Source organism: Otolemur garnettii, unplaced genomic scaffold (assembly GCF_000181295.1).
Source record: "Otolemur garnettii isolate 467f Iridium unplaced genomic scaffold, OtoGar3 scaffold00036, whole genome shotgun sequence".
NCBI lineage: Eukaryota > Metazoa > Chordata > Mammalia > Primates > Galagidae > Otolemur > Otolemur garnettii.
Genome location: NW_003852431.1, coordinates 9,108,745 through 9,133,983, shown reverse-complemented (window position 1 = coordinate 9,133,983; position 25,239 = coordinate 9,108,745). Strand labels below are relative to the sequence as shown.

The 25,239-nt window shown below is 31.6% G+C and overlaps 1 protein-coding gene across 10 annotated transcripts in view; it reads right to left on the bottom strand.

Annotated features, from left to right (window-relative positions):
* Window positions 1-25,239, bottom strand: part of MYCBP2 (MYC binding protein 2, E3 ubiquitin protein ligase) — a 273,377-nt gene that overhangs the window by 61,300 nt on the left and 186,838 nt on the right. For 5 of the 10 annotated variants that reach the window (XM_023513164.1, XM_023513162.1, XM_023513167.1 and 2 more), the window contains 4 exons: window positions 23,013-23,237; window positions 22,035-22,167; window positions 18,506-18,628; window positions 15,389-15,544 (listed from right to left, as the gene is read on the bottom strand). In XM_023513164.1, the coding sequence (XP_023368932.1) occupies window positions 15,389-15,544; window positions 18,506-18,628; window positions 22,035-22,167; window positions 23,013-23,237 (637 nt within the window). The remainder of the gene's footprint in view (window positions 1-15,388; window positions 15,545-18,505; window positions 18,629-22,034; window positions 22,168-23,012; window positions 23,238-25,239) is intronic. The other 5 variants (XM_023513171.1, XM_023513166.1, XM_023513168.1 and 2 more) reach the window with 3 other exon arrangements.

The window sequence follows — 25,239 nt, the reverse complement described above, 5'->3', positions numbered from 1 at the left end:
TTGAGTACAGCTGGTCTAGATGCTTGCAAGCTGAATAATTACTTGGGAAATAAAAAAGTATGACAAATAGCCTATTTAGAACACAATGATCAACAAATATATTTTAAACATGTCAATGTTTAGGATAATTATTTTTGCTCTTTGGATGAATAAAAGTAACTATATCATACAGAATGCTCTTCAGTTTCTCACAATGCTTTATTATTCTATCACAAATTTCCTTTATCATATATGTGCTCCTTTTTATAAATGAGGTCTGAGACCAGGTGAAATTTGGAGAAAAAGTGTAGGAAAAAAATCACAATGCAGAATTCTCAATATTGATGGTGTATTGGGAGAACACAGAAAAAAAGATGTGTTCTTGATAAATAGGTACTCTCAAATTGTTCAAGAGTAGTTTAAGAAATTACTGCCTATTTTATCTTATTGATCTAGTAATAGCATAGAGCAAATCTTATAAACAAATGTATTTGTTAGAATTAAACAAACATTACGCCAAGGCTTGATTATTAATTTTGAGTATGTGATGTTCAGAGCATTAGATTTTATTAATCTGAGAGTTCCTCAAAACATTTATTATGTAAAGTGAACCATACATCATCAAGAATCTAGACAAAAAGGTAGTAAATCTTTTACATTTGGTACCCTTCTCTCCAAAAAATCAAAGAGGTTTTCTTTGTAATTTATAAAAAAAGACTTGTTTTAGGATTCATAACATAATGGGAAGGGTTCCTGACAAAAGTTTTCCAATACCTGTCTGAAATATATCCTAATAGCTGACCTGCACATGTGCTGCATGCAAAGAAATGGTGAAAACATGCTGATGCTTTCTCTAATCCTAAGTGCACATGCACTCATGAGAGTAGGCATTTCCTCATACAAGGAATATCCTCTGTGGTTTGCTGAACAATAGATTATATCAAATATCAGGAACACTGCTTGTCATATGTGAGCAAAATGTTTGCTATCCAGACAGTGTTAGAAAGCAGAGGCATCTGCTTGCCTTAGTTCTGTACCTCTGATAGTGGTGAATATTTTAAGACCTGTAAGTGGTAAAAGCTCATTATCTGCTGGAATTTAAGTGCATAAATAATGGCAGAAGTATTTCTTTTTGAGATGTGTTCTTCAAATCATAATTAAATCCTTCTAAAAATATTTACTTTTCTAATATATATTTCATATTATTTTTTAAAAAGACTATGTAACTTTTAAGTAAGTCCATAGGCTAATTTATGTTTATCTCCTTCAGCTGGGTTTCAAACGTTTTGTAGCATGTAATAAATATGGACTAAAAACTACCCTCTTGTGGCTACTCAAAATATCAACAAATATCAATATTTAAAAATCTTTAGATCATACCTAATATTTTCATATTACTCTTACAATTTAATGATGTTTATCATATGTAAGTTTAAAGGATACTAGGCAAAAATTTTTCTAACCAAAGTAATCCTAAATAAATAATACAAGACAGAAATTGACTGCATTAAAACAAATTAAATGTTAAATATACATTAAATATGTAAATGCTAAGTATTTATTCACTAAATGACCCCAAATGATTTTTTGTATACCAATATAATAAATTAACAGGTTATATGATACCATACTATAATATACCACAAATATTGTAGTATAAATGTCATAATATGTAGTATGAATGATTACATGATAAACATTCTATCCTACATATTATATAGTCCAGGTTATGTAATACTATTTGCTATACTTTATAATTTCTATTTATATATTTATTTTATATTGTCAGTTGTACAAAGGAGAAATAAAGTTTTTATACCCATTTCTAAGAAAAAAGAAAATAAGTAATTACTTGAAAAATTTATGCAATATTATATTAGCCATTGCTATAGAATTTCTTTTTGATAAAATTCTCTTAAAATATGGGACTTTAAAAGTTTAAATATTACCTTAAGACAAAAATATGTGAGTAGACAACTACAGTATTTTAAAAGACAAAAAGCATATTTTTGAAATATCTGAAATTTTGTCAACCGTCAATAGTTTAAACATTTCCAAGTTGAAAATACTAAGTCCTTAAGAAAATTCTATAAGGAAGATTCATGCCAGACAGGGCAGGTAGGTTTATATGTGAGTCCTAATAACTAAGTTAAACTAAAAAAAACTTTAATTATCAAAATGTTTCTTATAAAAAGCTAAAATAGCCTAACTGATTTTTACATTACATAAATACGAAGACTAAATTGTCACATAGTTATTATATTCTTATAGGTAACTATTTGCTTTATACCTTATACATGTATCATCTTTTTCTAATAATAGTGATATTTACAATTCCCCCAATTAAGCATTTCTTTCTATATACCCATTTTATTTTTTTTAAGAACTCATAAAAGTTTAAAATTAGAGTAACAGTTAACCTATAAACATGCATAATAATTAGAAAATCTATAGTATATTGAACAGGAACATCACAAATTACCCCAAACGTGAAAATTTAAATAATATGATAAACTTCAATTTAAAAAATGGAATGGGATGGAAATGACTGAGGTGAACTAAAATTTCTTTATTGACACTTCCTATGTTCAATAAAAATGACCCATCCATGAATGCATGTATACCCACCCTTCAGTTTGTGAGACAGAGATGAGAGAGCAGAGGCAGGCCCAGCTACACCATAATTTTTGTAAATGCGCTCACGAGAAGCAAGGTTGCGAGATGGAGATTCTACAGTGGAAAACATTGGCAAGAAGCAGCACAGATTCAATGGAAAAAAAAAATTTAGCAGAGAACACAAGCAAAAACAAAGCATTTCAAATGGTATGCAACTATAAACTGTTATTTAAAATAGTTTATATTCTGCTAAATTTTTCAACAAGTTTGTACTTCTTTAAAACTGAAAACAAAGTTAAATTTAGATTCATAATATAAATTAAATATATATTTCCAAATGTGTTAAATACAAGGGTCATAGCTCTGATTAAATCAAATTTGAGCATTTCTTTTTATGTGAATTTTTCTTTAGCTCAGTTTTTCTTTATTTGGTGCTCAATTACTTATAAATAAAAGTTTGTAAGTATTTTTTTATGGTGAAGATAAATGTTACTTACAGTTTAACCTAATATCACTTGGGCTTTTTCTTTCTTTTTATTTTTTTTGGTCATCTAGTTTTCTGAATGGAACCATTACTATGATTTCCCAGACATATTTCAGAATGGACCCAACTTGACATTCATGTTTGGCTACTTGTCTGAGCCCATCTTCAGTGAAAAAGTTAATGCTAACCCCCAGTATTTGTTTGTTCTATAGATCCTATTTCTGATATTAACGTTATTTATAGTCTCACAACACAAACAAAGCAAATAAAATTCACAAGTAACTAGCAAATGTTAGACATATCCATGATTTACCATGCAGAAAATGAAGTACTTAATATTAAGTAATTTATCTTTTCTCAAAGAATTAACAGAATCTTGAAAGTGTAGTCTTTTAAAAGCAATATGCTAAAAACGTTGCCATCTCAATCTCAACAAATTGTTGTACTTGAAATTTTAATTCATAGCAATCAAAGTAAAATTAATCAGTTGAGCTGAAATAGGTAATAAGGAAATAATTGTCTTACTATAATTGAAATTAAAAAAAACTAGATAGGACACACACTCTTCTTAAAATAATGAAAATACTGTTTTTGTCTGATTCACTATTATGGCTAAGATTCCAAGATGAATGACTCATAAATTAAGAAGTCATTCGATGTAAGATATTGAGTATGTGTCAGATAATATTCTAGGCATTGGAGATACAATGATGAACAAAAGCAAAAGAACAAAAACTGTTCTCATGAATCTTACTTCGGGTGAAAAACAGAAAATGAGCAATTAAGTACATACTATGTCAAGTGCTGATAAACTCTGGAGGTACATAAGCATACAGATCTTGGGTGATAGTCCATGACTGGATAATACCACTTAGGAGTAGTGCCTAGAAGAGGCCAAAGGTTTGAGACATTCCTGGGAATTCAGAATCGATGAGGATGCAGAGAGGAAACTAGAAATGAGTAAGTAGTAATTGAGGTAAATACCCAGCAGGCAAATGAATGTATTTCTAGGAAGACAGATCTTTTGTGTCAGATACCGTTGATAGTTAAGTAAAATGAGATCTTAGAATTGACTACTGAATTTCACAACACAAAAAGCACAGACTCAAACAGCAGTTCTTATGGATAGGGACTAAAAGCTTGAATGCAGTGGGTTCAAGAGAGACTAGCAGAGGACAGAGAGAGAGCCATATACATGTCATAAAACCATCTACTAAATTCTTAAATTAGTTTTAAGCATCCTTCACTTCGAACAAATCTATAAACCCCAAAAGGTGCCGTGTGCTGCAAATTCTTATGCTACTTAAATCTCATGTAACACACAGTCTGCAGCTATTACTGAAAAAATCAATAAGGAGGGTGATATACTTTTCTTCTACAAGAGATGAAATAGAAAACTGGCAGTTTCTGAATGGAAGAGTTAATTCAAAGTAAATTAAATCTGCCAATGGAGGAACTGTCTCCTGGCCCAGTACTAAAATCTGTGAAGACTACTAGTTCAGTAGACAGGAGTAGAAAATCAGTATACCTACCTGAAGAATCCTGAATGGACTTGGAGAACATCCTCCTAACTAAAGTATCATGAGAAAGGAAAAGTGAATATCCAATGTATTCAATACTAATATGAAACCAGGAAATGGACAACTACATGCCCACATTAGAGAAAACCACAATTAAATTCAAGGGCGGGGGAGAGAAATGCTACATGGTAAGCTCTCACCTAATGGGCATAATGTAGGGGTATACAGCATACCCCCAGGTTAAGGACTCAACTCTAACTTGGACTTTACCTAACAAACACAAACAACGCAATCTAATTGTTTGTATCCTCATACTAATCTGAAACAAAGAAATGGAAACCAGAATATCATCTCAATTGGATGCACTCAAAAAGAGAAATGTGAAAAACTGTAAGGACACTTGTAAGGTAAGATATTAGAAGTTTAAGAACAAACTCCTGGAAAAGATTTCGAAGCCAAATGGGCTTGAAGTATTTTCAATATGTTACAAAGCCTGGAGAGACTGGATTCTTAGTGATACCTCAGAGTGAAAAAGAAATGTTTCTTGAAAGTCTAAAACAAGCTATGGTTAGAAACGACATTTACTCTACACGTGAAATTTTTACAAAATCTGCTCATGTTTAAACATACTTTGATAAAGTCATAGTTAACTTTTAAGACTATATGTATTGATATCTATGCACAAAAGAAATAAAGCTGAGTGACTTTTTAACATGGGGATTAAGTAATCATGCTCATTCAAGAAATCCTGTTACACAGCAATTATTAAATTTATCTCCATAAAATTTCGATTCTTTTTTGAGTACCATGCAGTTAATTGAAGAGGATAATATTAAAAATAATTTAGAAATTCAGGATTTTTCTGCAGTGGCCATTTGAAGTCAATGTTTATTACAAAATTTCCCCATATACACAACTGATTCTTTTTGTGTCATTTTCTTTGCTCTAACCCCAAGTATCAAGTTCCCTGAGTCACTTGATTTGCTAGTCACAGAGACTTTGAGTTCACTGTATACTGTACTTTAACAAAAACAAAACAGTATAGCTTTCCTCCTTAATAAGGAAAGAATTCTCCCTTCAGTTTAGCAAAGACAAATGGTGGTTTTGTTGTAATTACCAGGACCCTGTTCTTATTATTGAGATTAAAAAACTAGAAGAATCAAAGCATCTGCCACCATCTGGCAGGTTTTATATTTTAAAAAGTAGCAGATACTCTTTATCAAGGTTTAGTCAACAATTAAGCAAGGATCTGAAATGTTAAATTTCACAATGAAAAATCAATGAATTTATCAAAAGCCCATAATGACAGAACTGATATTCTAATGCAGGGGTCCTCAAACTTTTTAAACAGGGGGCCAGTTCACTGTCCCTCAGACCATTGGAGGGCTGGACTATAGTTTAAAAGGACAGGCAGCGGCTAAGCAGGACAGGCAGTGGTGGCAAAAACACCTGGCAGGCAGGATAAATGTCCTCGGTGAGCCGCATGTGGCTTGCAGGCTGTAGTTTGAGGATGCTTGTTAATGGACCCTGATATAAAGTCCCACAAGTACTGTACTTTAACAATGTCACAAGTATGTGAAGTAAAAGTCAAGTTAGAGCAATCATTTTAGAATAGGATCAATTTTAGCATTAAATTCAGTCCAGCATCTAATTTGCTGATTTCCTATTATATACTATCATCAAGCTGTGACATTACCAATAATTTACTAAATTTTAGGTAGGAAACATTAAAAGAATTTTCAAGAGGATGTTAAGAAAGACACTATAATGAGAGAAAGGGATTGGTGTGCTCCCCTCTACTGGGTACAGTGTAAGGGTATATGGCACACCTCTGGGAACTAACAAAACCCAAACACTATACCTAATCATTTATACCCTCATATTAATCTGAAATAAAAAAAGAAAGTCAATATAAAGGAAAAACTAATTTTTGTGTGTAATTTTTTTTAATTATATCATAGCTGTGTATCTTTGTGTGTAATTTTGCTTCTGATGTCTAGCTCTCAATCCTGAGGAGGCAGGCAGTGTCCAGTCACAAATTTTATAGTTTTAGTAAAATTACCAGATGCAATCGTAATGAACATATTTGATAGAACTGGATGAAGTTCTTTTACTGTACCCTGTTCATGCTTTTCATACCTACATTTCTGTGTATGATTGTATTTTTTTAAATGTGAGAAAGAAATCTTCTAATTCTATAGGTCCTTCACAAACAATGATGCTAAGACTTTGTTGCACTTATGATAAAATGATATAAACAATACTACTGAGTTTCTTCTAATTTAAAACCCAATAACTGCACATTTGTATTCTCTGAACAGAACTTCAAATATTTCTGACAGCATAGGCTCCTACAGCAGGCAGTAAATGGTCAGGTCTAGTTTATAGTTCAGATATTCTGAAAATTAATTACTAATATTTAATATTAATATTTTGAGTAAGTAATTCAAAAATATTTAAAAACTATTTTATTATCAATGGTTCTTATAGAGACAATATATAAATTGTACTTTCAACTTGCCAAAAGATGTGTATAACCAAATAATATGCAGCTAAATAGAAGCATAATTGAGTATAATCATTATTCTCACTTCTTCTATAAGCGTTTCAGAGGATTTAAAACAAGGTGATAAGACTGAATTTTTTTTTGACAGTGGTGATTGTTATATACTGTTAGCTATGGCAGCTGTCTGGACTGACAGTTTTAAACATATTATCACCACACAGCTAATGTATCCCTATTTTTCCTTGTAGCAAATTCATCAGGAGAAACATGGAAATATGTGAATGACAAAGGAGCTTAAACCATGGAATAAGATCTAAAATTTATATATATAAATGCTAGTATACTAAATTAGAAAAGAAAGATAGGATGACATTTCCAAATTAAGGATAAACTAGAAATAAGCTTTTTGTCAGACTATGATCTAAATGAAGAAAAGAGAATAAAGTAGAAGTAGTTATCTAGTAGATATCTGTCATGTCATGTTTCTGTAAATGATTTCTAGTTATAAGTGAACTGAAATGATATTCATAGCATATTACTGAATATATGCTAAATCCTTAGTAAATACAGTTAAGGAAAATAATATTTAGGAAAACCACATCATTTCAGAGTTTATGATAGCTGAGAAAGGACAACTCTAAGTACAATTTGATAGAATAACTTCAAAAAATTTGAAAAAAAAGATAGGTATTGCTTCTTAAGCAATAACTTAAGGCTGGTTATACTCTCAAAAGGACTGGTTATACTCTCAAGAGGGCTGGTTATACTCTCAAAAACCAAGACCTTATTTTCCACAAAATGCTTATCATTTGCAAGGGAAAAAAATACTAACTGTATATCAGAGAAATCAGATTCTTTGATCAAGTGATTGATACCAACCATAACTATTTATTGTGTCCAGAAATGATAGCCTGCTGACACAATGCTTACATTTACAATGCACAAACACAGCTAAAATCTAAGAGGGAAAACAGTGGTTTTGCATAAGGTACTTCTAAATTAATGTCTACAGAAAGGAAAAAAAAGAAAGGCAGATATCAGCAATGCACTGCCTCACAACAGGGATATGTGTTAACTACAGAGAAGACAGAGAAACTACTTCTTTCTTTTTTTATTATGAGTAGAATGGAGGATTTTTTTCCCCTTCGTGTCTAACAAATAACTGAGCAGCATGATCAGAACAGCCTTGTGATATTGTGAATTACCCACCTGGCAAAAGTTTACTAGGGATTATTATTGGAGGCTTTAAGGTATAAAATGAGAAGGTTGGACTACATACATATACAAGATAACTGAAATGCACTAGAGAAAAAACCACTGGAGGGAGTTAGCAGACTCTCATATGTAAGGCCTAGATTTGCCAACATGGGCAAGTCACCAAGAATTCTCTCATCTCAACATGAGAGCTGGATGACTTCTTAGGCTCCTTGAACAACAGAAATTATGCTATCATATGACTAAAGGTTGCTGATAGCGTGGATTTCTCATTATAAATAAATTGAAGGGGGGAAGAAAGACAATCTAATGATAAGGATGAGAAGTCTGATTTTAAAAATAAACATTTTGTTTTCCTAAGCTTCAGTAATGAGATCTACTACAATGTAGAGAGAAAATAACAAAGTAGGAGAGATATGGTAGACCTAATTCTTTCTAAATTTAATTAAGTGCAAAAATCACGAGAAGGCTTTAGTGGTTCATTTTATTAAAAATGTATATATGAATAATTTAACAGTGTATTTTCAACTTGTCATTCAACAATGCCATCTTATAGATGGAAATGCTAAATATGTTTCTCATTTTCAAATTATATTAATAGTCTATCAGAGCTAAGTTATCAAACTGAACTCATTTTTTTCCTTAAAATCTGCTTTTTGTTCTGTATTTCTGGGAGTAGATAAGCATATTATGTTTCAAAACAGAGTGCAAAAGTGGATGTCACTCAGGACTTGCTCCCACAACTGTGATTCACATGTCCTGTGCATTTTGCTGCTACATATTTCTAAATGTTATTTTTTCTTTATCTCACCTGCAATTAACCTTAATTTACATCCTAGTCAGCTTTTGCCTGGACTCCTTGTCTCCCACATTCCTTCTCTAGGACCTTTGTCATAATATATTTTTAGTAATTTGTCTCAAAAGTAAAACTGATCATATGTTGTTCCTTTTATTTAATATTCTGCAGAGCTATCTAGAAGTCACTTAGAGAAACATTGCATTTTGGGAGGTATTACTTCATGTATTTTCTTTTTCTTTGCTCAAACCATCAACACAGACTCTTTGTGCTAACTCTGAGCTGATAACTGCTTCCTACTTTACTTAGAAAAATCAGAGGAAACAGTCTTGTGCCCAACACCATACATTCTTTTTTCTCACCGTACGATGAAAAACTATTCAGCCAACCTTTCCACTTTGCACTCGATCATATCTCCTCTTCTACTGAACACTATTATTCTAGCAATTTTCTCCTCTATCATAAATTTTTCTCTATTGGATTACTCTCATTAGGAAACAATCCTGGGGAGAGGTGGCTCCTGCCTGTAATACTAGCACTCTAGGAGGCTAAGGGGGGGGGGGGGTTGGATCACTTGAGCACAGGAGTTTAAGACCAGCCTGAAAAAGAGCCAGACCCTGTTTCTACTTTAAAAAAAAAAAAAGAAAAGCAAGCAAGAAAGAAAAGAAAAACTAGCTGGGCATTGTGCAGATGCCTGCATTCCCAGCTACTGGAGGCTAAGGCAGGAGTATTGCTTGAGCCCAAGAGTTTGAGGTTGCTATGAGCTATGATGCCATGGTACTTGACCCAGAGGGTTTGTCTCAAAAAAATAAAAACAAAAAACAGCAATATTGATGTTCCTTTTTTCTGTTAACAAACACAACAAAAACCTCTCTTTTCCTTCTCTTTGCAACAAATCTTGACATTTTTCCTGAAACTCACTGTCTCCAGTTTCTTTCCCCTCTTTTTCTCTGAAACCCACTCTAGCAATGCTTTAGTTTGATTTCTCCAACTGGGCCCTTTGGATGACTAGTGCTTAGTACAGCACCTGGCAGGTAGCTGGTGCTCAGGCAGTACTTGCCCATTCAGTGGGCTCCTCTTAACTTCCTTCCTATTGCCCTCATAGTTGGAATGCTCCTGTAACTTCCTTCCCCTCCCCACTCCTCCTTTGATCCATTCTTATGACTCCTTCTCATTAGAAGCTGCTTCTTTCTTTAACCTCTCCTGGCTGAGTTAGGAGCTTTCTCTTCTATGTGTCCACTGTATCCTGAAAACACTGCTCCTGTAGCACTTAAAACATACTATCATTTTTTTTTTAAATATACCTTTTACAATATTTTAGAAGCCCTTCAAGATCAATAAACATATTTTCATAACTTGTTGATCCCTATACCCTAGTATGATACTTAATAAATAAAAGAAGCTGTATAAGTGGGAGAACGAATAACCCACCTGAAGAAAGATGGGAATGAAGGGTGAGATAAACACAGGAGCCAATAAGGAGGCGGGAGGAGAGGGAGAGATAAAGGGTAAAATCTAGCCAGGAGAAAACGAATGCACGAGGACACATTGTCTTATAAGCAACATCAGCATTCTTTTTGGTTTGAATTCCTAGAATGAAGGGAAGGGTAGATGAACAAATCTACTTATGAAGAAGAAAAATAATCTGGGTCAAGGCTTTTATACTAGAGGAGATGGCTCAATTGAGTGCAGATAAATTCAGGCACATGACTAAAATGATTAAGATTTGCAGGATGTAGGATGTAACTACAGACGTTACAGCCAAAATTAAAATAAATATATTGGTCGTTGTGACAAATGTTATAAGTGAGAAAAAATTTTATCAAATTTTAATATCTGAATAAAAGCTGACCCTGCTTTCCTAAAATCTTTGATGAAAGCCATCAGATAATTTTTCTTTAGGAGTAGGAAAAGATCTTAAAAAGTAGCTTAGTCACAAAACTAGTTGAGGGAAGAACAGAGGATAAACACAGGTCTCCTTCCAAAATCAAATGCTACCTCCACAAATCTTTACAGTAAGCCAATAAACAGAAATCAACATGCACTGTGCTGTGATTTTAATTTAGGAGACAAGTGATCTTAATTTTTACAAAGTCAGCTGTATACTAACGTTCACAATAACATCCGAATATAGTCTAACTATTTTAAGAATTAATCTCAAAACAAATAATTATCAAGTTGTGTTGTAAAAATGACCAAAAACTAGTTAGGAAACTTCATTTATTCTTTTTTCAATTCCTCCCTACAACCCATACCACACTGAGAATAAGACCGCTCTCTCTTAGACTGTGACTTTGTCCACCTTTTCCTTGGAGTGTGAGAGAGATCAAGTGTTTGCATCAAAATGCAATAATGATATAAGCAAATAACATTAAATGCAATGATATAAGCAAATAACATTAAATGATATAAGCAAATAACATAAACGGAGGCACTAACAAGGGCTCAGACATGTCAAGTGACTAACGTCAATAAGTTGCTAGAGGGAAAATTTGAACTGAGTCTTTCCATGATGATGTGTCTGTAAGTTAACACAGTACATCAGTATGTTAACATTTTCAAATTTAAATAAATATTCATGCAGATACCCAAGTGGATTTAACAAAAAAACTTGTTGCAAGGTAACCTAAAGCTATCATATCTGTGCTTGACAATAATGTACGTTTTGATATAATTTACATGTTTAAAAACATTATTTACCACTTCTCTATCAAAAAACAAAACAAACAAAAAAAGAAACGAACTATTTAGCCTCTTGGAAAGGAGGCAGAAAGTGATAAAATGCTATGTTAAACAGAGTCATCTGGCTTATCATTTTTCTAAGAGAGAATCTTGCTTAGAATTCAATCAGTATAAACCTAGACTTATTACATATCATATCACCATAGTATTGTTGGTTTTAATCACTTTACAATTTAAATCCTAAGAGAAAGAAAAATTGTATCTCTCCTTTGAAGATGGATTCCAAGCAAATACTGGAAGATCTATCACACATAACCTTAAATTGAAGAGGTGATAATCTTAAATTGAAGAAGTGATAATTTTAAATGTCTATAGTCAATGAATATTCCTTTGAATATGATGTGTAAGATGCTGTAAGTAGTCATAGAACATAAAATGATAAAATGATACCCTGTGCAAAAGGAATAAAAAAGGATAATGAAAAGAAGGATGTAATATTCTTAAAGTAGTCATAGACATCAATCCCCCACCTCAGTCTATTAGAATCTTACTGCTAAATTGCTTTCAAATTCTAAGAACTACACAACAATTTTCACAATTATAGAACAGTAAAGAAAAATTGTATATACATACTTCTTTTTCTCACGCCTCTGTGTGCTTGCACACACACAGTAAGATAAGGAAAATCTGTAACTTTTATTTCTGTAATTGTACTACTTCACTAGAGTAACAGTATATATAAAAATTTTGCTAACTTAAATATATACCAAATTAATATGTTAGATTATTTTACATACTAAAAATCAGTGAAAAAACTATGCCTCAGGGAAAACACCCCCGAAGAATTACTGATAATACTGCTCATAAAAATGCTAGACAAATTTCAAATGTGGGAAAGTTTATATGTATCTTTGTAAAATTTGTCTAGCTAGCTGAGAACTTGAATTGCTACATTTAGGAAATCTTTCTCTCTTTTCAAGCTATGCTACATTTGAAAAATTAAACTATAAATCAAGCTCAACAAAGGTAATACCAAAGCCAGAACAGAATGTAAGCAGAAATTTAATATATATATGTTAAAAGTAGATTTTTACATTATTTATCTAGGTGACACTGAATATTTAAAATATGTTCTGGCTCTACCATTTTACTATGTAAGTTTCTAGGGCAAATCATTTATCCTCTCTAAGCCTCTGCCTCCTTACCTGTAACACAGAGATAAAAGACATTACCTCGAATGAGCACTTAGGTATAGTACTTAGTACCTACTGGTGACCATGAGTATCAGCAAATTTAGAAAATGAAGTCTTCTACATAATGTTTATTTTAATATTACAAACGTATAAGACAAAAATGATTTTCATTTTGCTAATTAGCACAGGGAAGTTCGGTGTGAATAAGCCATCTTCTAAAGCAAGGTGAAATGCTAGTGGGGTGCATGGCACTGAAGTTTAGGAAAGAGTATCTTATTCAGGGAGTCTGGACAATGAGCACTCTGCCACGTTTACCTTTTCTAACACAATCTAAAAAGTAATATTCTGAATTATTTTCAAAATATTAAAACTACAAAAAGTAATATTCTGAATTATTTTCAAAGTATTAAAACTACTATTCAGATTCCATATTTTTTTTAGTTATATTGAAGACTGAGACTTCTGTTTTCTAGAATTTGGAAGTCAAACTTCAGTAATATTCTGCTAAGAGTAACAAGTTTCAAAAAAAGTCGAATTTCCATTGTTGAAATATAGGCAAGTAACAATTCAGAAAACTGACAATTGAGATATATCCAGACCATGATTTCAAATTTTTTCCAGGATGGTGGTACAGCAAATGGTGGTACTGATAATACTTATATACACAATATGCATAAAATTATATTGACACAATGTCACTTGGAAATCTGTTATTCCCTAAAAGAGACAGATCAAATTTTTTTATGGTCTGTATTGTTTATTTTGAAATACTTTATTAATTAAACTTGGTAAAATAAAAATAGTAATTACATTTGTTTTTGTGAAGATTGTAATGACCCCTTTGGTAGAAAAAAAAAAGTCCTTACTTCTTAGTTCTTTCGTTACCTTTAAAATTTCCTGCAACTTGGGTATTACGACCAACTGTAAAAAGTCTGTTGCTCCCTAATAACTAAGTCCTCACTTCCTTTCATTCTTGTGAAATAGTATTTTATCATAGAAGGAAAAACTATTTCATATGTGACACTATCTTGTTTCCTTGAAATTCTTCTCTTATGAGACATTCAAGACATTCTCTTATGAGACATTTACTCTTATGAGTAAAAATTATACATGAATAGAGATAATAATAAACTAGAAATTGATGATATTTATATTTCTAAACTAATTTCATTAAATTTCTGTAATGTACAGTGGAAATCTAGAAGAGTTTATGTTCTATGTTCTCCACCTAAGCTGGGTAATAATATAAATGAATAACATTATTTGGAAACTATAAACTACTCTGGTTCTTAGTAAAATACATTTATATTATTCTATTCTCTTCTATGTTCTCCACCTAAGGTGGGTAATAATATAAATTGGAATAACATTATTTGGAAACCATAAACTACTCTGGTTCTTAGTAAAAACTAAAGCAGCTAGCATTCTCTTAAGTAACCCTTGTAATAGTCATCAACGTATTTCTGTAGAAAAATAACATAGACTAAAGAGTGAAAGTACTTTATCAAAGCAAAGAGGTCATGCACTTCAATCCAAACAATGGTGTACGATCTGAGCCTTCATGAATCATCTCCTTCAGTTAGTGTGCTCATGTGGCATTCAGTCAACAAGAGAACTGAATGCCAAGAACAGCACATCGTGTCACACTGCAAGGAGTTTTGAGGAGTTTATGTGGAAGGCTTGGGAGGTTATTAAGAAAAAAGAACACTTTTTAGTGTTAAGTGTTAAGTTTAGTTAAGTGTAATTTATTTGGGTCTCTTTTTTATACCAAAGGCAGAGTTGGAATGAAATCATCAGTTTGATTTTGATTTTGTTTTAGGAACAAAAACAAAAGCAAAATAAAAAGAAACAGGGAAAACAACAATTTGAAAAAATTTAAAACCTAAATTACTATACATTATGTAGATATAAAATTCACTTAGAAGAAACAAACCTGTCAAACAAATATAGCCTCTTTCCTACCCATGGGTATAGTGAAATAGATTTATTCTTCTGGGGCAATTCAAGTAACAAAATCCAATGTATTATAAAGAAAGTTGTCCCTGTAACCAGTGATTACCACAGTCATGCATAATAAAAAAATTTTTTTAAATCAAATATGGTTTTCTTAACAATATGTCTGTAGAATGTATTTTCTTATACTGAAAATAGAATGGAAAGCATAATAGTCATATTTTAGTAACTACTCTTAATTAAAAAATGTGCAATTAAAAGAAAATGTCTTAGTTGCACAACGTCAGCTCAGAATAGCTTAGAAACCTGAAAATGTGGGAGGGGATAAAATCCTAATTAAATGAAACCAGTCAGGTGAGTTAATAACTAATTAGTAACTAATAAATAACTCAGAACAAAGCTTCAGAAATGCTTGATGAGGCAAGTAAGGCTTGACAGACTTACTCTGAAGCTGAGGCTGCTGGAAGGAAAGGGGCTGTCCGAACACAAATGGGCTGTGGACTAGGGAAGAGGGAGGTTTTGCGGCTTGATCAAAGATGGAAGGAGCTGGGAGATTGGGTCGTGACTGAATGGAATTCAATATGGCACTCAGTTGGTCACCTGCAGTGGGCAAAACAATCAAAACTACAACGTGTTACTCATTAACATCCAAAATGCCAAAGTAAATGGTGTTTTATGACATTCAGATAAAGTTAAACACTAAATGAAACCATGCCAATTCAGAAATGCATGAAGGTTGGTGAATATTATCCTCAAATTAGGGACCAAATTCTGCATGCCTTTTTTTTTAATGGAAGCGCTCATCAAACCTTACAGAGCAGCCTACCTACCAAAAGAGATCCATTTAAATTCATAGTAACAACTCTCATTATTTATGGGAGAATACAGAGTCTATGAAGAATCTACAATAGGTTGCTTCGATATTGCACAGATATAAATGACAATATAAGTAAACGACATCTCCACAGTGCCTAACCATGACTGAAAACACCCAGGCTCACCTGCAATATATTTATAGAGAAAACAAATATACAGTACCAACTGTTTTTCTTTAAAATGTGGAATTAACAGAGGCAAAGTATTATTTTTTTAATATGGCAATATATTTATGTTACATTTATAAATTAACACTTTTTTTTTTGAAGTTGTTACTGCCAAAGAAATTCTACTTTTTAAAAGTATGGACTCTTCTGATTAGATGAATAATATAAAAATCCATTAAGTTCTATAAGTCAAAAAGGAATATGAGCCACCTAATTGGAATAGTGCCTCAAATATGAATTTAACATTTTTTCTTATGATACAAAGAATTTTAACTAAAACCATTTTTAAGATATAATTAGGTGGATGATATCTTCTGATTTGTGAGAATATGTATATTAAATACATCCAGATTAGCTGATAAAGAAAATGGAAAATAGTATCTTTCCAGTCATATTTTCTATATATAATAAAGTTTCCTTATACTAAAGCATAAGGGATAGATTTATATGGAAAGAACTTCATACATAAGTTTTATTTTTTAATAGAGATTATGATGAATTTTGTGAAATAATGTTTTAAGGAAAAAACTTTTATAAAAACAATTCTTTGATGTTAGATACTACAGAGCGTTAAGGAAAATAGAAACTACTACTATAGGCAGTAAATAAAGCTTAGATATATTTCACCAAATTTAAGTTTCTTAATATTTCTTTGCTCTACTTAAATACTCAAAAAGCTTACTAGCAAGTGCATACATATATATATATATATATATATATTAAGAAATGAGGTCTCCCTATGTTCCTTGGTGTAGAGTGCAGTAGTTATTTACAGACGCAATCATAATATACTACAGCCTCGAGCTTCTGGGCTCAAGTGATCCTCCCACCTCAGCCTCCCAAATAGCTGGGATTGCAGGCATACACCGCTTGCCAGTGCAGTGCATGGTATTTTTGAACAGTATTTAAAAAAAAAAAAATCATATTTAAAAAAGGTAATACATATTCTTTCCATTTAATAACAAATATCCGCAGCAATGTTTGTGCATTTGGTAAACTGATTTCTATTCTAATGTTTTAATAAATTTTATTTTAAAAACTGATTTACAGTGATAGCTACAAAGACAAACATTTTAAAGGCTGAAAGCATACAATCTGAGTTAAGCAGGGCTTTAACACATTACTATAGAGGCATAGTAGTGGTAAGCAAATGCTGAGATTTTAAGTTAAGAGTTAACAATGGTAAACAGAAAGAAACGTGAAGAAAACACCACCAAGCATCCACCCTACATAAACATCAAGATCTAGCTTAAGTTAATGGAAATCAGAGCTACCTGAGGTAAGTAAGCTGATGATACCCATGCCTATGGACAGGCCAATTTAAGAGAATCAAAAAAGCCTGGTAGCCAGGTTTCTTTCATAAAAATACTTTGTGGAAAGTAATAAAGATATCTAATAGGAAGTATGGTAGAATCTCTGTAAGTAGACCACTCAAGGGACTATGACAAACTGGTCAACAAATGAAGGTGGTCAAAATAAGGAACTTCATTTGAGTACATGTGGGACATGTCTGGTCCATGAGAATTAGCACAACTTAAGGAAGAGGTCAATTATGGAGGTTCTACTGCACTTTTATTTTAAATTAAACATTTATTATATAGTGATGAAATTCTGTATTTTGATCACTATTTCATTTTCTTACTTGTTCTGTAATGCATGTACAATAACAGAGTATCTGTCCCTTGAAATCAAGTCCTGTAAATTAATTTGAATAGGATTTTAAAGTAAATTATATCCATGTAGGGTATTTTCTCCCACCTATCTATCACCTAACTGTATGCTACCTAGTAACAATGGGGCTGATTTTGAAGGAGTCAGGATCAGGTACATAGAACCGAGTAAGAGTGTGTGAATTTACATAAAAATGGAATTTTGGATGAACCTCAAGTATAAATTATTCCAAAGTAACAACTGTTTGGATTGCCCATGATGTTGGTCTTTATATCAATACAGTCAAGATAGCTGCATATATTTTATATTCGAATGGCTTACGGTTTCGTTCTTTTTACAATTTTCTGGTTTCATTATACATATTAAATCCGTATGTATCATTTCATATAATTCTAAATTAATAAAAATACTGAGTTAGACATTCAAAACCACATGTTTTATAAAACTCATGGGTACTATTACTTACAAACATTAAAGTAAGTAAACATAAAAGTAATATTCTGATTTTAAATGGATCATTTCAGAAAGTTCTCTGTTGCTTATTAACATATACTCCTAATAGTAAGTAAAGGATAAAAATAATAGTTATTTTACTATACAAAGGGACACATAACCTTTAGGATATGAATTCAAAACGAGTTTTTTTGAGGTAGAAAAAAAAGCAAGAACTGGTAAAAAGTAATACTGCAAAAAGAATACTCTTACAAACATTATAAATGCTAGTTTCCTAGAAACAAATTTTAATTTAATAAAGATGTACTGGGGAACAGGAATAAAAGTGAATAAAAGATAAGTTAATAAAATTACCAATATTAGGTAAGTAAAAGACTTACTTTCAAACACCTACCTTTATTGTTTCCGAGTCCATAATCAAATCCCTGGGCACTGCAACTTGCCCCTTTATTAAAAGCTTGTACTGAGAAAGGGCTTGGAGGAGGAGTCTGAGAATTTTGATCCAGAAGAACTTGTTCTACAATAAGAGCCACAGCTATAACATTAGTTTTCTTATATGCTATTTTTCATTCATACAACAAAGAGAAAAAAAAATCTAAAAGATTTTAGTTGATTAGATTTTAAATAGGCTACCTTTAGATTTGGTAAGTCTAAATACCTACCAAATCATCTTAACACTGAAAATCAGCTTAACACAGTGACATATCTTTGTTTTCATTTATCAAATACCCAGTGAAATTTAGAAATAGGATAAGCATTTATTAAGTCAATTTACTTTAGTTTTATCAGGATACATTATTGAATGAATACTGGAATCTCTGGACCAGCAACCCTTACATTTGTAATAAGATGATATAAAGGTATTTTACAAAAGTGGATAATCTACAAACAAGAAATAAAAATACTTTGTATATTAGCACTAAAATATTAAAAAACTTCAAAATGTCTAAGAATAGAGCATCAAAAGGAATTTTCACTTGTAAAATATTTTAAGTTATGAATATGAAAATTATGCAAAATTTAACTTTTAACTTATATTTATTACATAAAGGTATTTCCCGTAAATGAAAAGATAATAAACCTGTTCACATAATCAGCCTAACAACACATCCTAAAGTCAATAAATGTGTCAGAATTCTTAAGTAGGAAATGACAAATATTTTATCTAGCTTACAAGTGGCAAGACGCAACCTATGAAACAGATAAACTAAGTTAATCTCCTATAAGCAATCAATTGGCTCTAGGATTCTACACCATAGGTAAATATCGACATTAATACCAGCTTAAAAAAGGACAAAACAAAGTCTGTGAAATCAAAGGTAGTAAGAAGGAAAGGGTAATTTTTCTATTAAAATAACCCTATAAAAATGAAATACTTTAGATACATTTTTAAAAAGTCAACATCCCTTTAAACAGAACATGGAACCATAGGGATGAAGTAGAATGTTTCTTCCTTCCTGTAAATTAAACTCTGCCATACCAGGGGTACTGCATGGTCTACCCTTTAACCAGTAGGTTAAGGTTAAGGTTAAGGTTAACTTGATTCAAAAAACCAATCCTAGCACTTCCCTTAGGCAATAATATTCAATATGAGAATATTTCAATAGTGGAATATTTCCTCTAAGAAACACACATGAATAGTAACCTCAACAGAAAGGACAGCATTTGCTCTTCCCCTCTAGACTCCATAATGCTCCAGTACTAGAGATAAGTCTATTGTTACCATAGTAGTTACTTTGCCTAATAGCTTTATCTATAGACAGTGAAGACCAACAAAGAATTTTTACAAAGAGAAAAGCTTTTGTTTTACTCATACTATGTAATACATCATGTAAATAACCACAGTGACATATCATTTTATTTCCATGTTAAATATTAATATCAATGAGCAGACTATTTGGGGACCACATCAACAAATCTTAGTGATTTTAAGGCACTAACATTCTATCATTTCTTTGTCAATACAGGCTTTACGTTAAAATACTAAGACTCACATTATGACCCTATTATGATTATGGTGTATGTGTGTGTATCAAAAAAGTAAAGGATGATTAACTGATTACAAAGAAAAACAAACTTCTCTCAAATATCTTTGAAGGTCAATATATGTATATCTCAACATAAATAATATCCTGATTTAAGAGGTATTTTATCTTAGAAGGACCTTTTACCTTCTAAGTTTATGAGAATACAATTTCTCATGTTAAAACTTGCTCCTTAGTTGGAGGACATTTTACATTTTAGTCGTAATACCTAAGTGTACCCATCTGTTAGCTTTATAAGTTACTTGCTTACTTACTTTCTTCATATCAAATTACAAGGTCATTTTATAAAGCAGAAAACGAAGGCACAGAGATAAATTATTAACTTGGCCAAGGTCCAACAACTAAAAAGCTGTAGAGCTGGACTGCTGGGGTGCAGATCCAATTTTAGACCAGAGTCCAATTTTAGACTTTATGTTATACTGCTGGTTAAAAAATTATTAAACTAGAAAGGTCCTTTGAGAGTCACCTAAGCCAGACTCACATTTGTATCTTAGGTATTTTCCACTTAATGTCAATATTCTTATAAAGGACAATGTTAAAAATGTAATGAACATGCATAGGTAAATAGTAATATATAAGTATGGTAAATGAGATTATTTTGTAAATGTCTGATTTACATTAAATTGAGCTTTTTTCTTTTGCAAATGATGAACATTATGTTATGACCATCTGAAAAAAGTTTTGACTGAAAAAAGTTTATCTGGTAAAAACAGGGAGATGGGTAGATTCTCAAAGTGTGCTCAATGTGTATCACGGTATAATGAGCATAATATTTAAGATGTTAACGGAGATTCAGGCTCAAGTCTTAATATCTCCTGTGTAATCACCGGCAGGTCATTTTAAATTCTTTGAGCTTTAGTTTCTTTACCTAAACATTAAATATCAACTACTTCTCAGGCTTGTTGTGGTTAAAAAAAGAAAAAAAGGGAGACATTATCTCCAAATGTCATTAATGCAAGTTTCAAACCTTTCTTGAATCTACTTATATGTGTTTTGGCCATATTATCTCTGTAAGTTTATTATCTTTTGAATAAAGAAGCGAGTTCTTTTATCTAACTTTATCCTATCCATTTTGGAATTTACATACTTATTTTGATGTCCTAGTATTTTTATAATTCATCTTATATTTACCAAACTTCATGAGCAATTTGCTTGTGTCAAAATTGTTTTAGAATTAGGAATGTGAAGATAAAAACACCGTGCCTGTCCACAAGGGACTCACAATCTGGGTATGAAGAAATAAAAATTAACTTCACTATAATAGAACCAATTTTTTTCTAATAGTAACTACAGTTCTGGAGGAACAGAAAGAATTCTCGGTTTTGTCAGAATCAGTTAAACCTTCGCACAAGTGATAATATGGTCTGAACTTGGAAGAACAAGTTTTTGCAACCAGGTGATTAAAGAGAGGGGGATAAAGGGAAAAGCTTTTTTACTGAGATCAATATTGAATAGGTAAAATAAAGTTTAAAATCTAACAACAAAGAGAAAACACCCCTAAAGACGCTATGTATTTATTCAATGTTTCTTTCCTGAGTTAAAATTCAATTGAATGAAGTTGCCTGGGAGAAGTACTATAATTGGTGTTTTGAAAATTGACCTTCCATTTCATGACAGAAAGGGTAAACTTTTCAGTCCTGGACTGGCACAGGTGGTTAAGGCATATATCAATGAAATAAAAAGCATGTTTTCTAAAGAGTAATTTGTATGTACAAGTTTTCTTTTAATTTCCTTCTTTCACATACACTTACGTAGTTGCAAGATTTTTAATCTTTAGCTTGGCTTTTTCTTTAAAAATGAACACACAAAATACAAAAGCAATATAACACTGTATTTGAAAGGTTAATTGGAATAAATCACAAATTTAAGCCAACTTGCCATCTTCATGTCGCAGGTACTGGTTTCCGCCTCTGTCTCTAGCTAAGGACCATGCCTCTCCTTCATCACTCTCACAGAACTCTACCATGCTGTTCTTATCCAGCTGCACCCATGTACCTTCAGAATTGGTTACCTGGCACATAACAAAAAGCACGATTGATTGGCTTGATTCTTTCAGGGCACTCAGTCTGAAAACCAGTAAAAAGCTTAAGTGTTTGAATAGTGTAATGATTCCAATTCATTTCTATCATGAAATTAGTTTCTGAAATTAAGACCACAGCCTGAGGTAAGACAGAAATCAATAAAAAGTTCTGTAAAATACTGCTTATTTATGAATTTGGTTAAAACAATACTTTTTAAAGTACAAAGATAACCCCTAAATAATTTTGAGCTTTACCCAAAAACACATGGCTCTTTTTTTTTCCATCTAAAATATCCTAAGACAGAATATTTGCTATTTAGGTTGACAATACCTATTAGTGCAACTTGAGAACGACCTTTACTGAGAAATAGCATGACACACTACATCTTCAAGCTTATCAGCTGAGGCAAATGCCACAGTAGCCTAAAGAGTAATTTTACTTGCTCAGGACTTCAGTGAGACCTATGAATGGGAACACAGAAATGAAACCCTGTGTATACGATCGCATCTCCACACTGATCACATAAAATATTATAATTGCTGATAATCCATGATGGCATAGTACATTGTAATAATGCAAAGATTATGCAAATACCAAACATTTATATATACAATACAAATAATTTCTTAATATAAATATTGTTTTCACAAGGATAATTATGAGAATTATTAGAAAAGAAGCACAGAAAAATGATGTTAGTATTTGCAAAACAAATAATACATTAACATTTTTAAAACCTGCAATGGAAATGTAACCTTTAAAAGACAGAGATGCTTTGGCTAGATTACATTAACAATAAATATCTTAGAAGTCATGAAGCTACAAGAATTCATACCTCTCCCACTGCTTTGACTTTGTTTCCCAGAACTAACATTCCAATTGGGATACCTCTAAGGTTAGGGCAGCTTCTGATGTTGTGACCTGAAGGTCCCGTCTTCACTACCTTGTACATGCCTGGCCCTCCTCGCAAGAATGGCATATCTTGTTCTTGCATTGTTGCTTCCTGTGGGCAGCAGGAGTTTATGTCTTTGAAAAAGTCATCAGTATTAGTTTTAGATTCCTGAAAATTTGAATAGGAAAAAAAAAATCCATTATCACTTTCAAAATCCTATATTGATTTTATAGCAAGAACTATAATACTGCCAATTTAAAAAGAAAACAGGTATTTAAAGATCACTGAAGTATGAGTTAATGCCACTAATTAAAGACTCAGTTTTTCAACACCAAGTGATATTAAAAATAAAATTGAAGAGAATAAAATATAACAGGACAGAAACTGAACCTCTGGAATCTCTGGCTTTTGCCTACCGCAATTTGAGAATAATCAAATCCTTGATTTTACTTTTGTCTTTTAATGGCAATACTTAATGGTAGGAGAAATTCAAATAATTTACCATGAAAACCATAACTGAATAATTTTGAATCATTATCATTGCATTATAGTATGTTGTTATGCACAAAAAATCTAAATTATTGTTTCTTTCTGTTTTGAAATAATTATAAGTTGAGAAAATAGACATGAAGACTCCATAAGCATAGATAATGATGAAAATACGCAGAAAATATAGCTACATCTTAATATTTGTTAGTAATGAATAAATTAGGATCCAGAATTTTCCAAACTCACATTTTCTAATATAGTATTAATACAAATGAAAATGTCTTGCTAGATTTCTTAGGCCATTACTGTGCAGTGATATATTAAGGATAGTAATAGAAAAAGACTATTTTTAGTAAAGAGGAGAGATTAATATTAAAGATACATTTTAAAGTCAATATGATGCATTTGAATTTACATTATCGAAAAGCCACACTTTCTATTGAATCTGAATGTTGTAATAAATTGTTTCCTATGTGAATGCAATAAAGCAAAATAATAACCTTTCCATATTTTCTCTTTTTCCCAACTAAATCTAAGTAAAAGATCCACACTGTGGGATTCTTTCTCTGCCACTATTAATCCTTTAAAACTGATTTAAAACTGTACTTTTAAATGTAGTAATATGGACTCATACAATTATTTTTTATTAAAATGGAGTTATAGATAACCATAATGGGACATGCATACAAACATTGAGTTAAAGTTAATACAGTAGAACCTCCATGGTTGACTACCTGCCTACATTGACCACTTCCTTAAGATGACCTAATTTTCATAGATGTGTACCACATGTACATATCAGTACAGTAGGCCTAGATCCTTATGTTGACCACCTCTGTATGTTAACCAGCTTGTTACAGTATTTTGGGAGGTTGACTTATAGAGGTTCTACTGTATTTAGTAAATAGAATAAAAATGAAGAACATTAACATCATGCAAGATAAAATTTTACTAAATAGTTCCAACCTTATGAGTAGTTTCATATTAAAATACATATATGTATATATCACACTCACACATGTATACATGTCCATATACATAGTAGAAAATCTAGAAAAATATTTAGGTTAAAAAATACATGTATTCAAGAATTCTGTGTACCTGTGAGTTTGTTAATTCAATATATGGTTGCTCAGGGAAAATATAAAATCCACTATTAACTTTCACATATTTTGTAAACGTCACTGTAGTGATAAGAATTGTTAGTTTTTACTTATGCAACTATATGTATGTACCATGGACAATTTATTTACATTTACTATAATTAAAAAATTCCGTATTGGTGATTTAATGGACAAGAGATTATAAAACATTAGAAAAACAAACTAGATTTATGACTGAAAATTAACTTAAAATATGTATTTTATTTATCTATGCAAGTGTATTTGTAAAAATTTATACATATGAGTACCTACATGAATATACAGAGAATGCTCAAAATAAAAATTGAGAGTAAGACAGATCTAACCTTTAAATAGTGCTATTACACTTACAAGGTTTTCAGTAAAAATGTCTACTTGTAAATGACCAATTTTAGTAAACATATCATGCCATTTCATAGTTGGAAAAGTTTTAGTTCTATTTACAAATGATTTTTAAAAATCATACGGTGACATAAAAAATGACAAGAAAAGATGCACAGAATAATAAGAAATATTTCACTGGTGATGATATTCCTGGT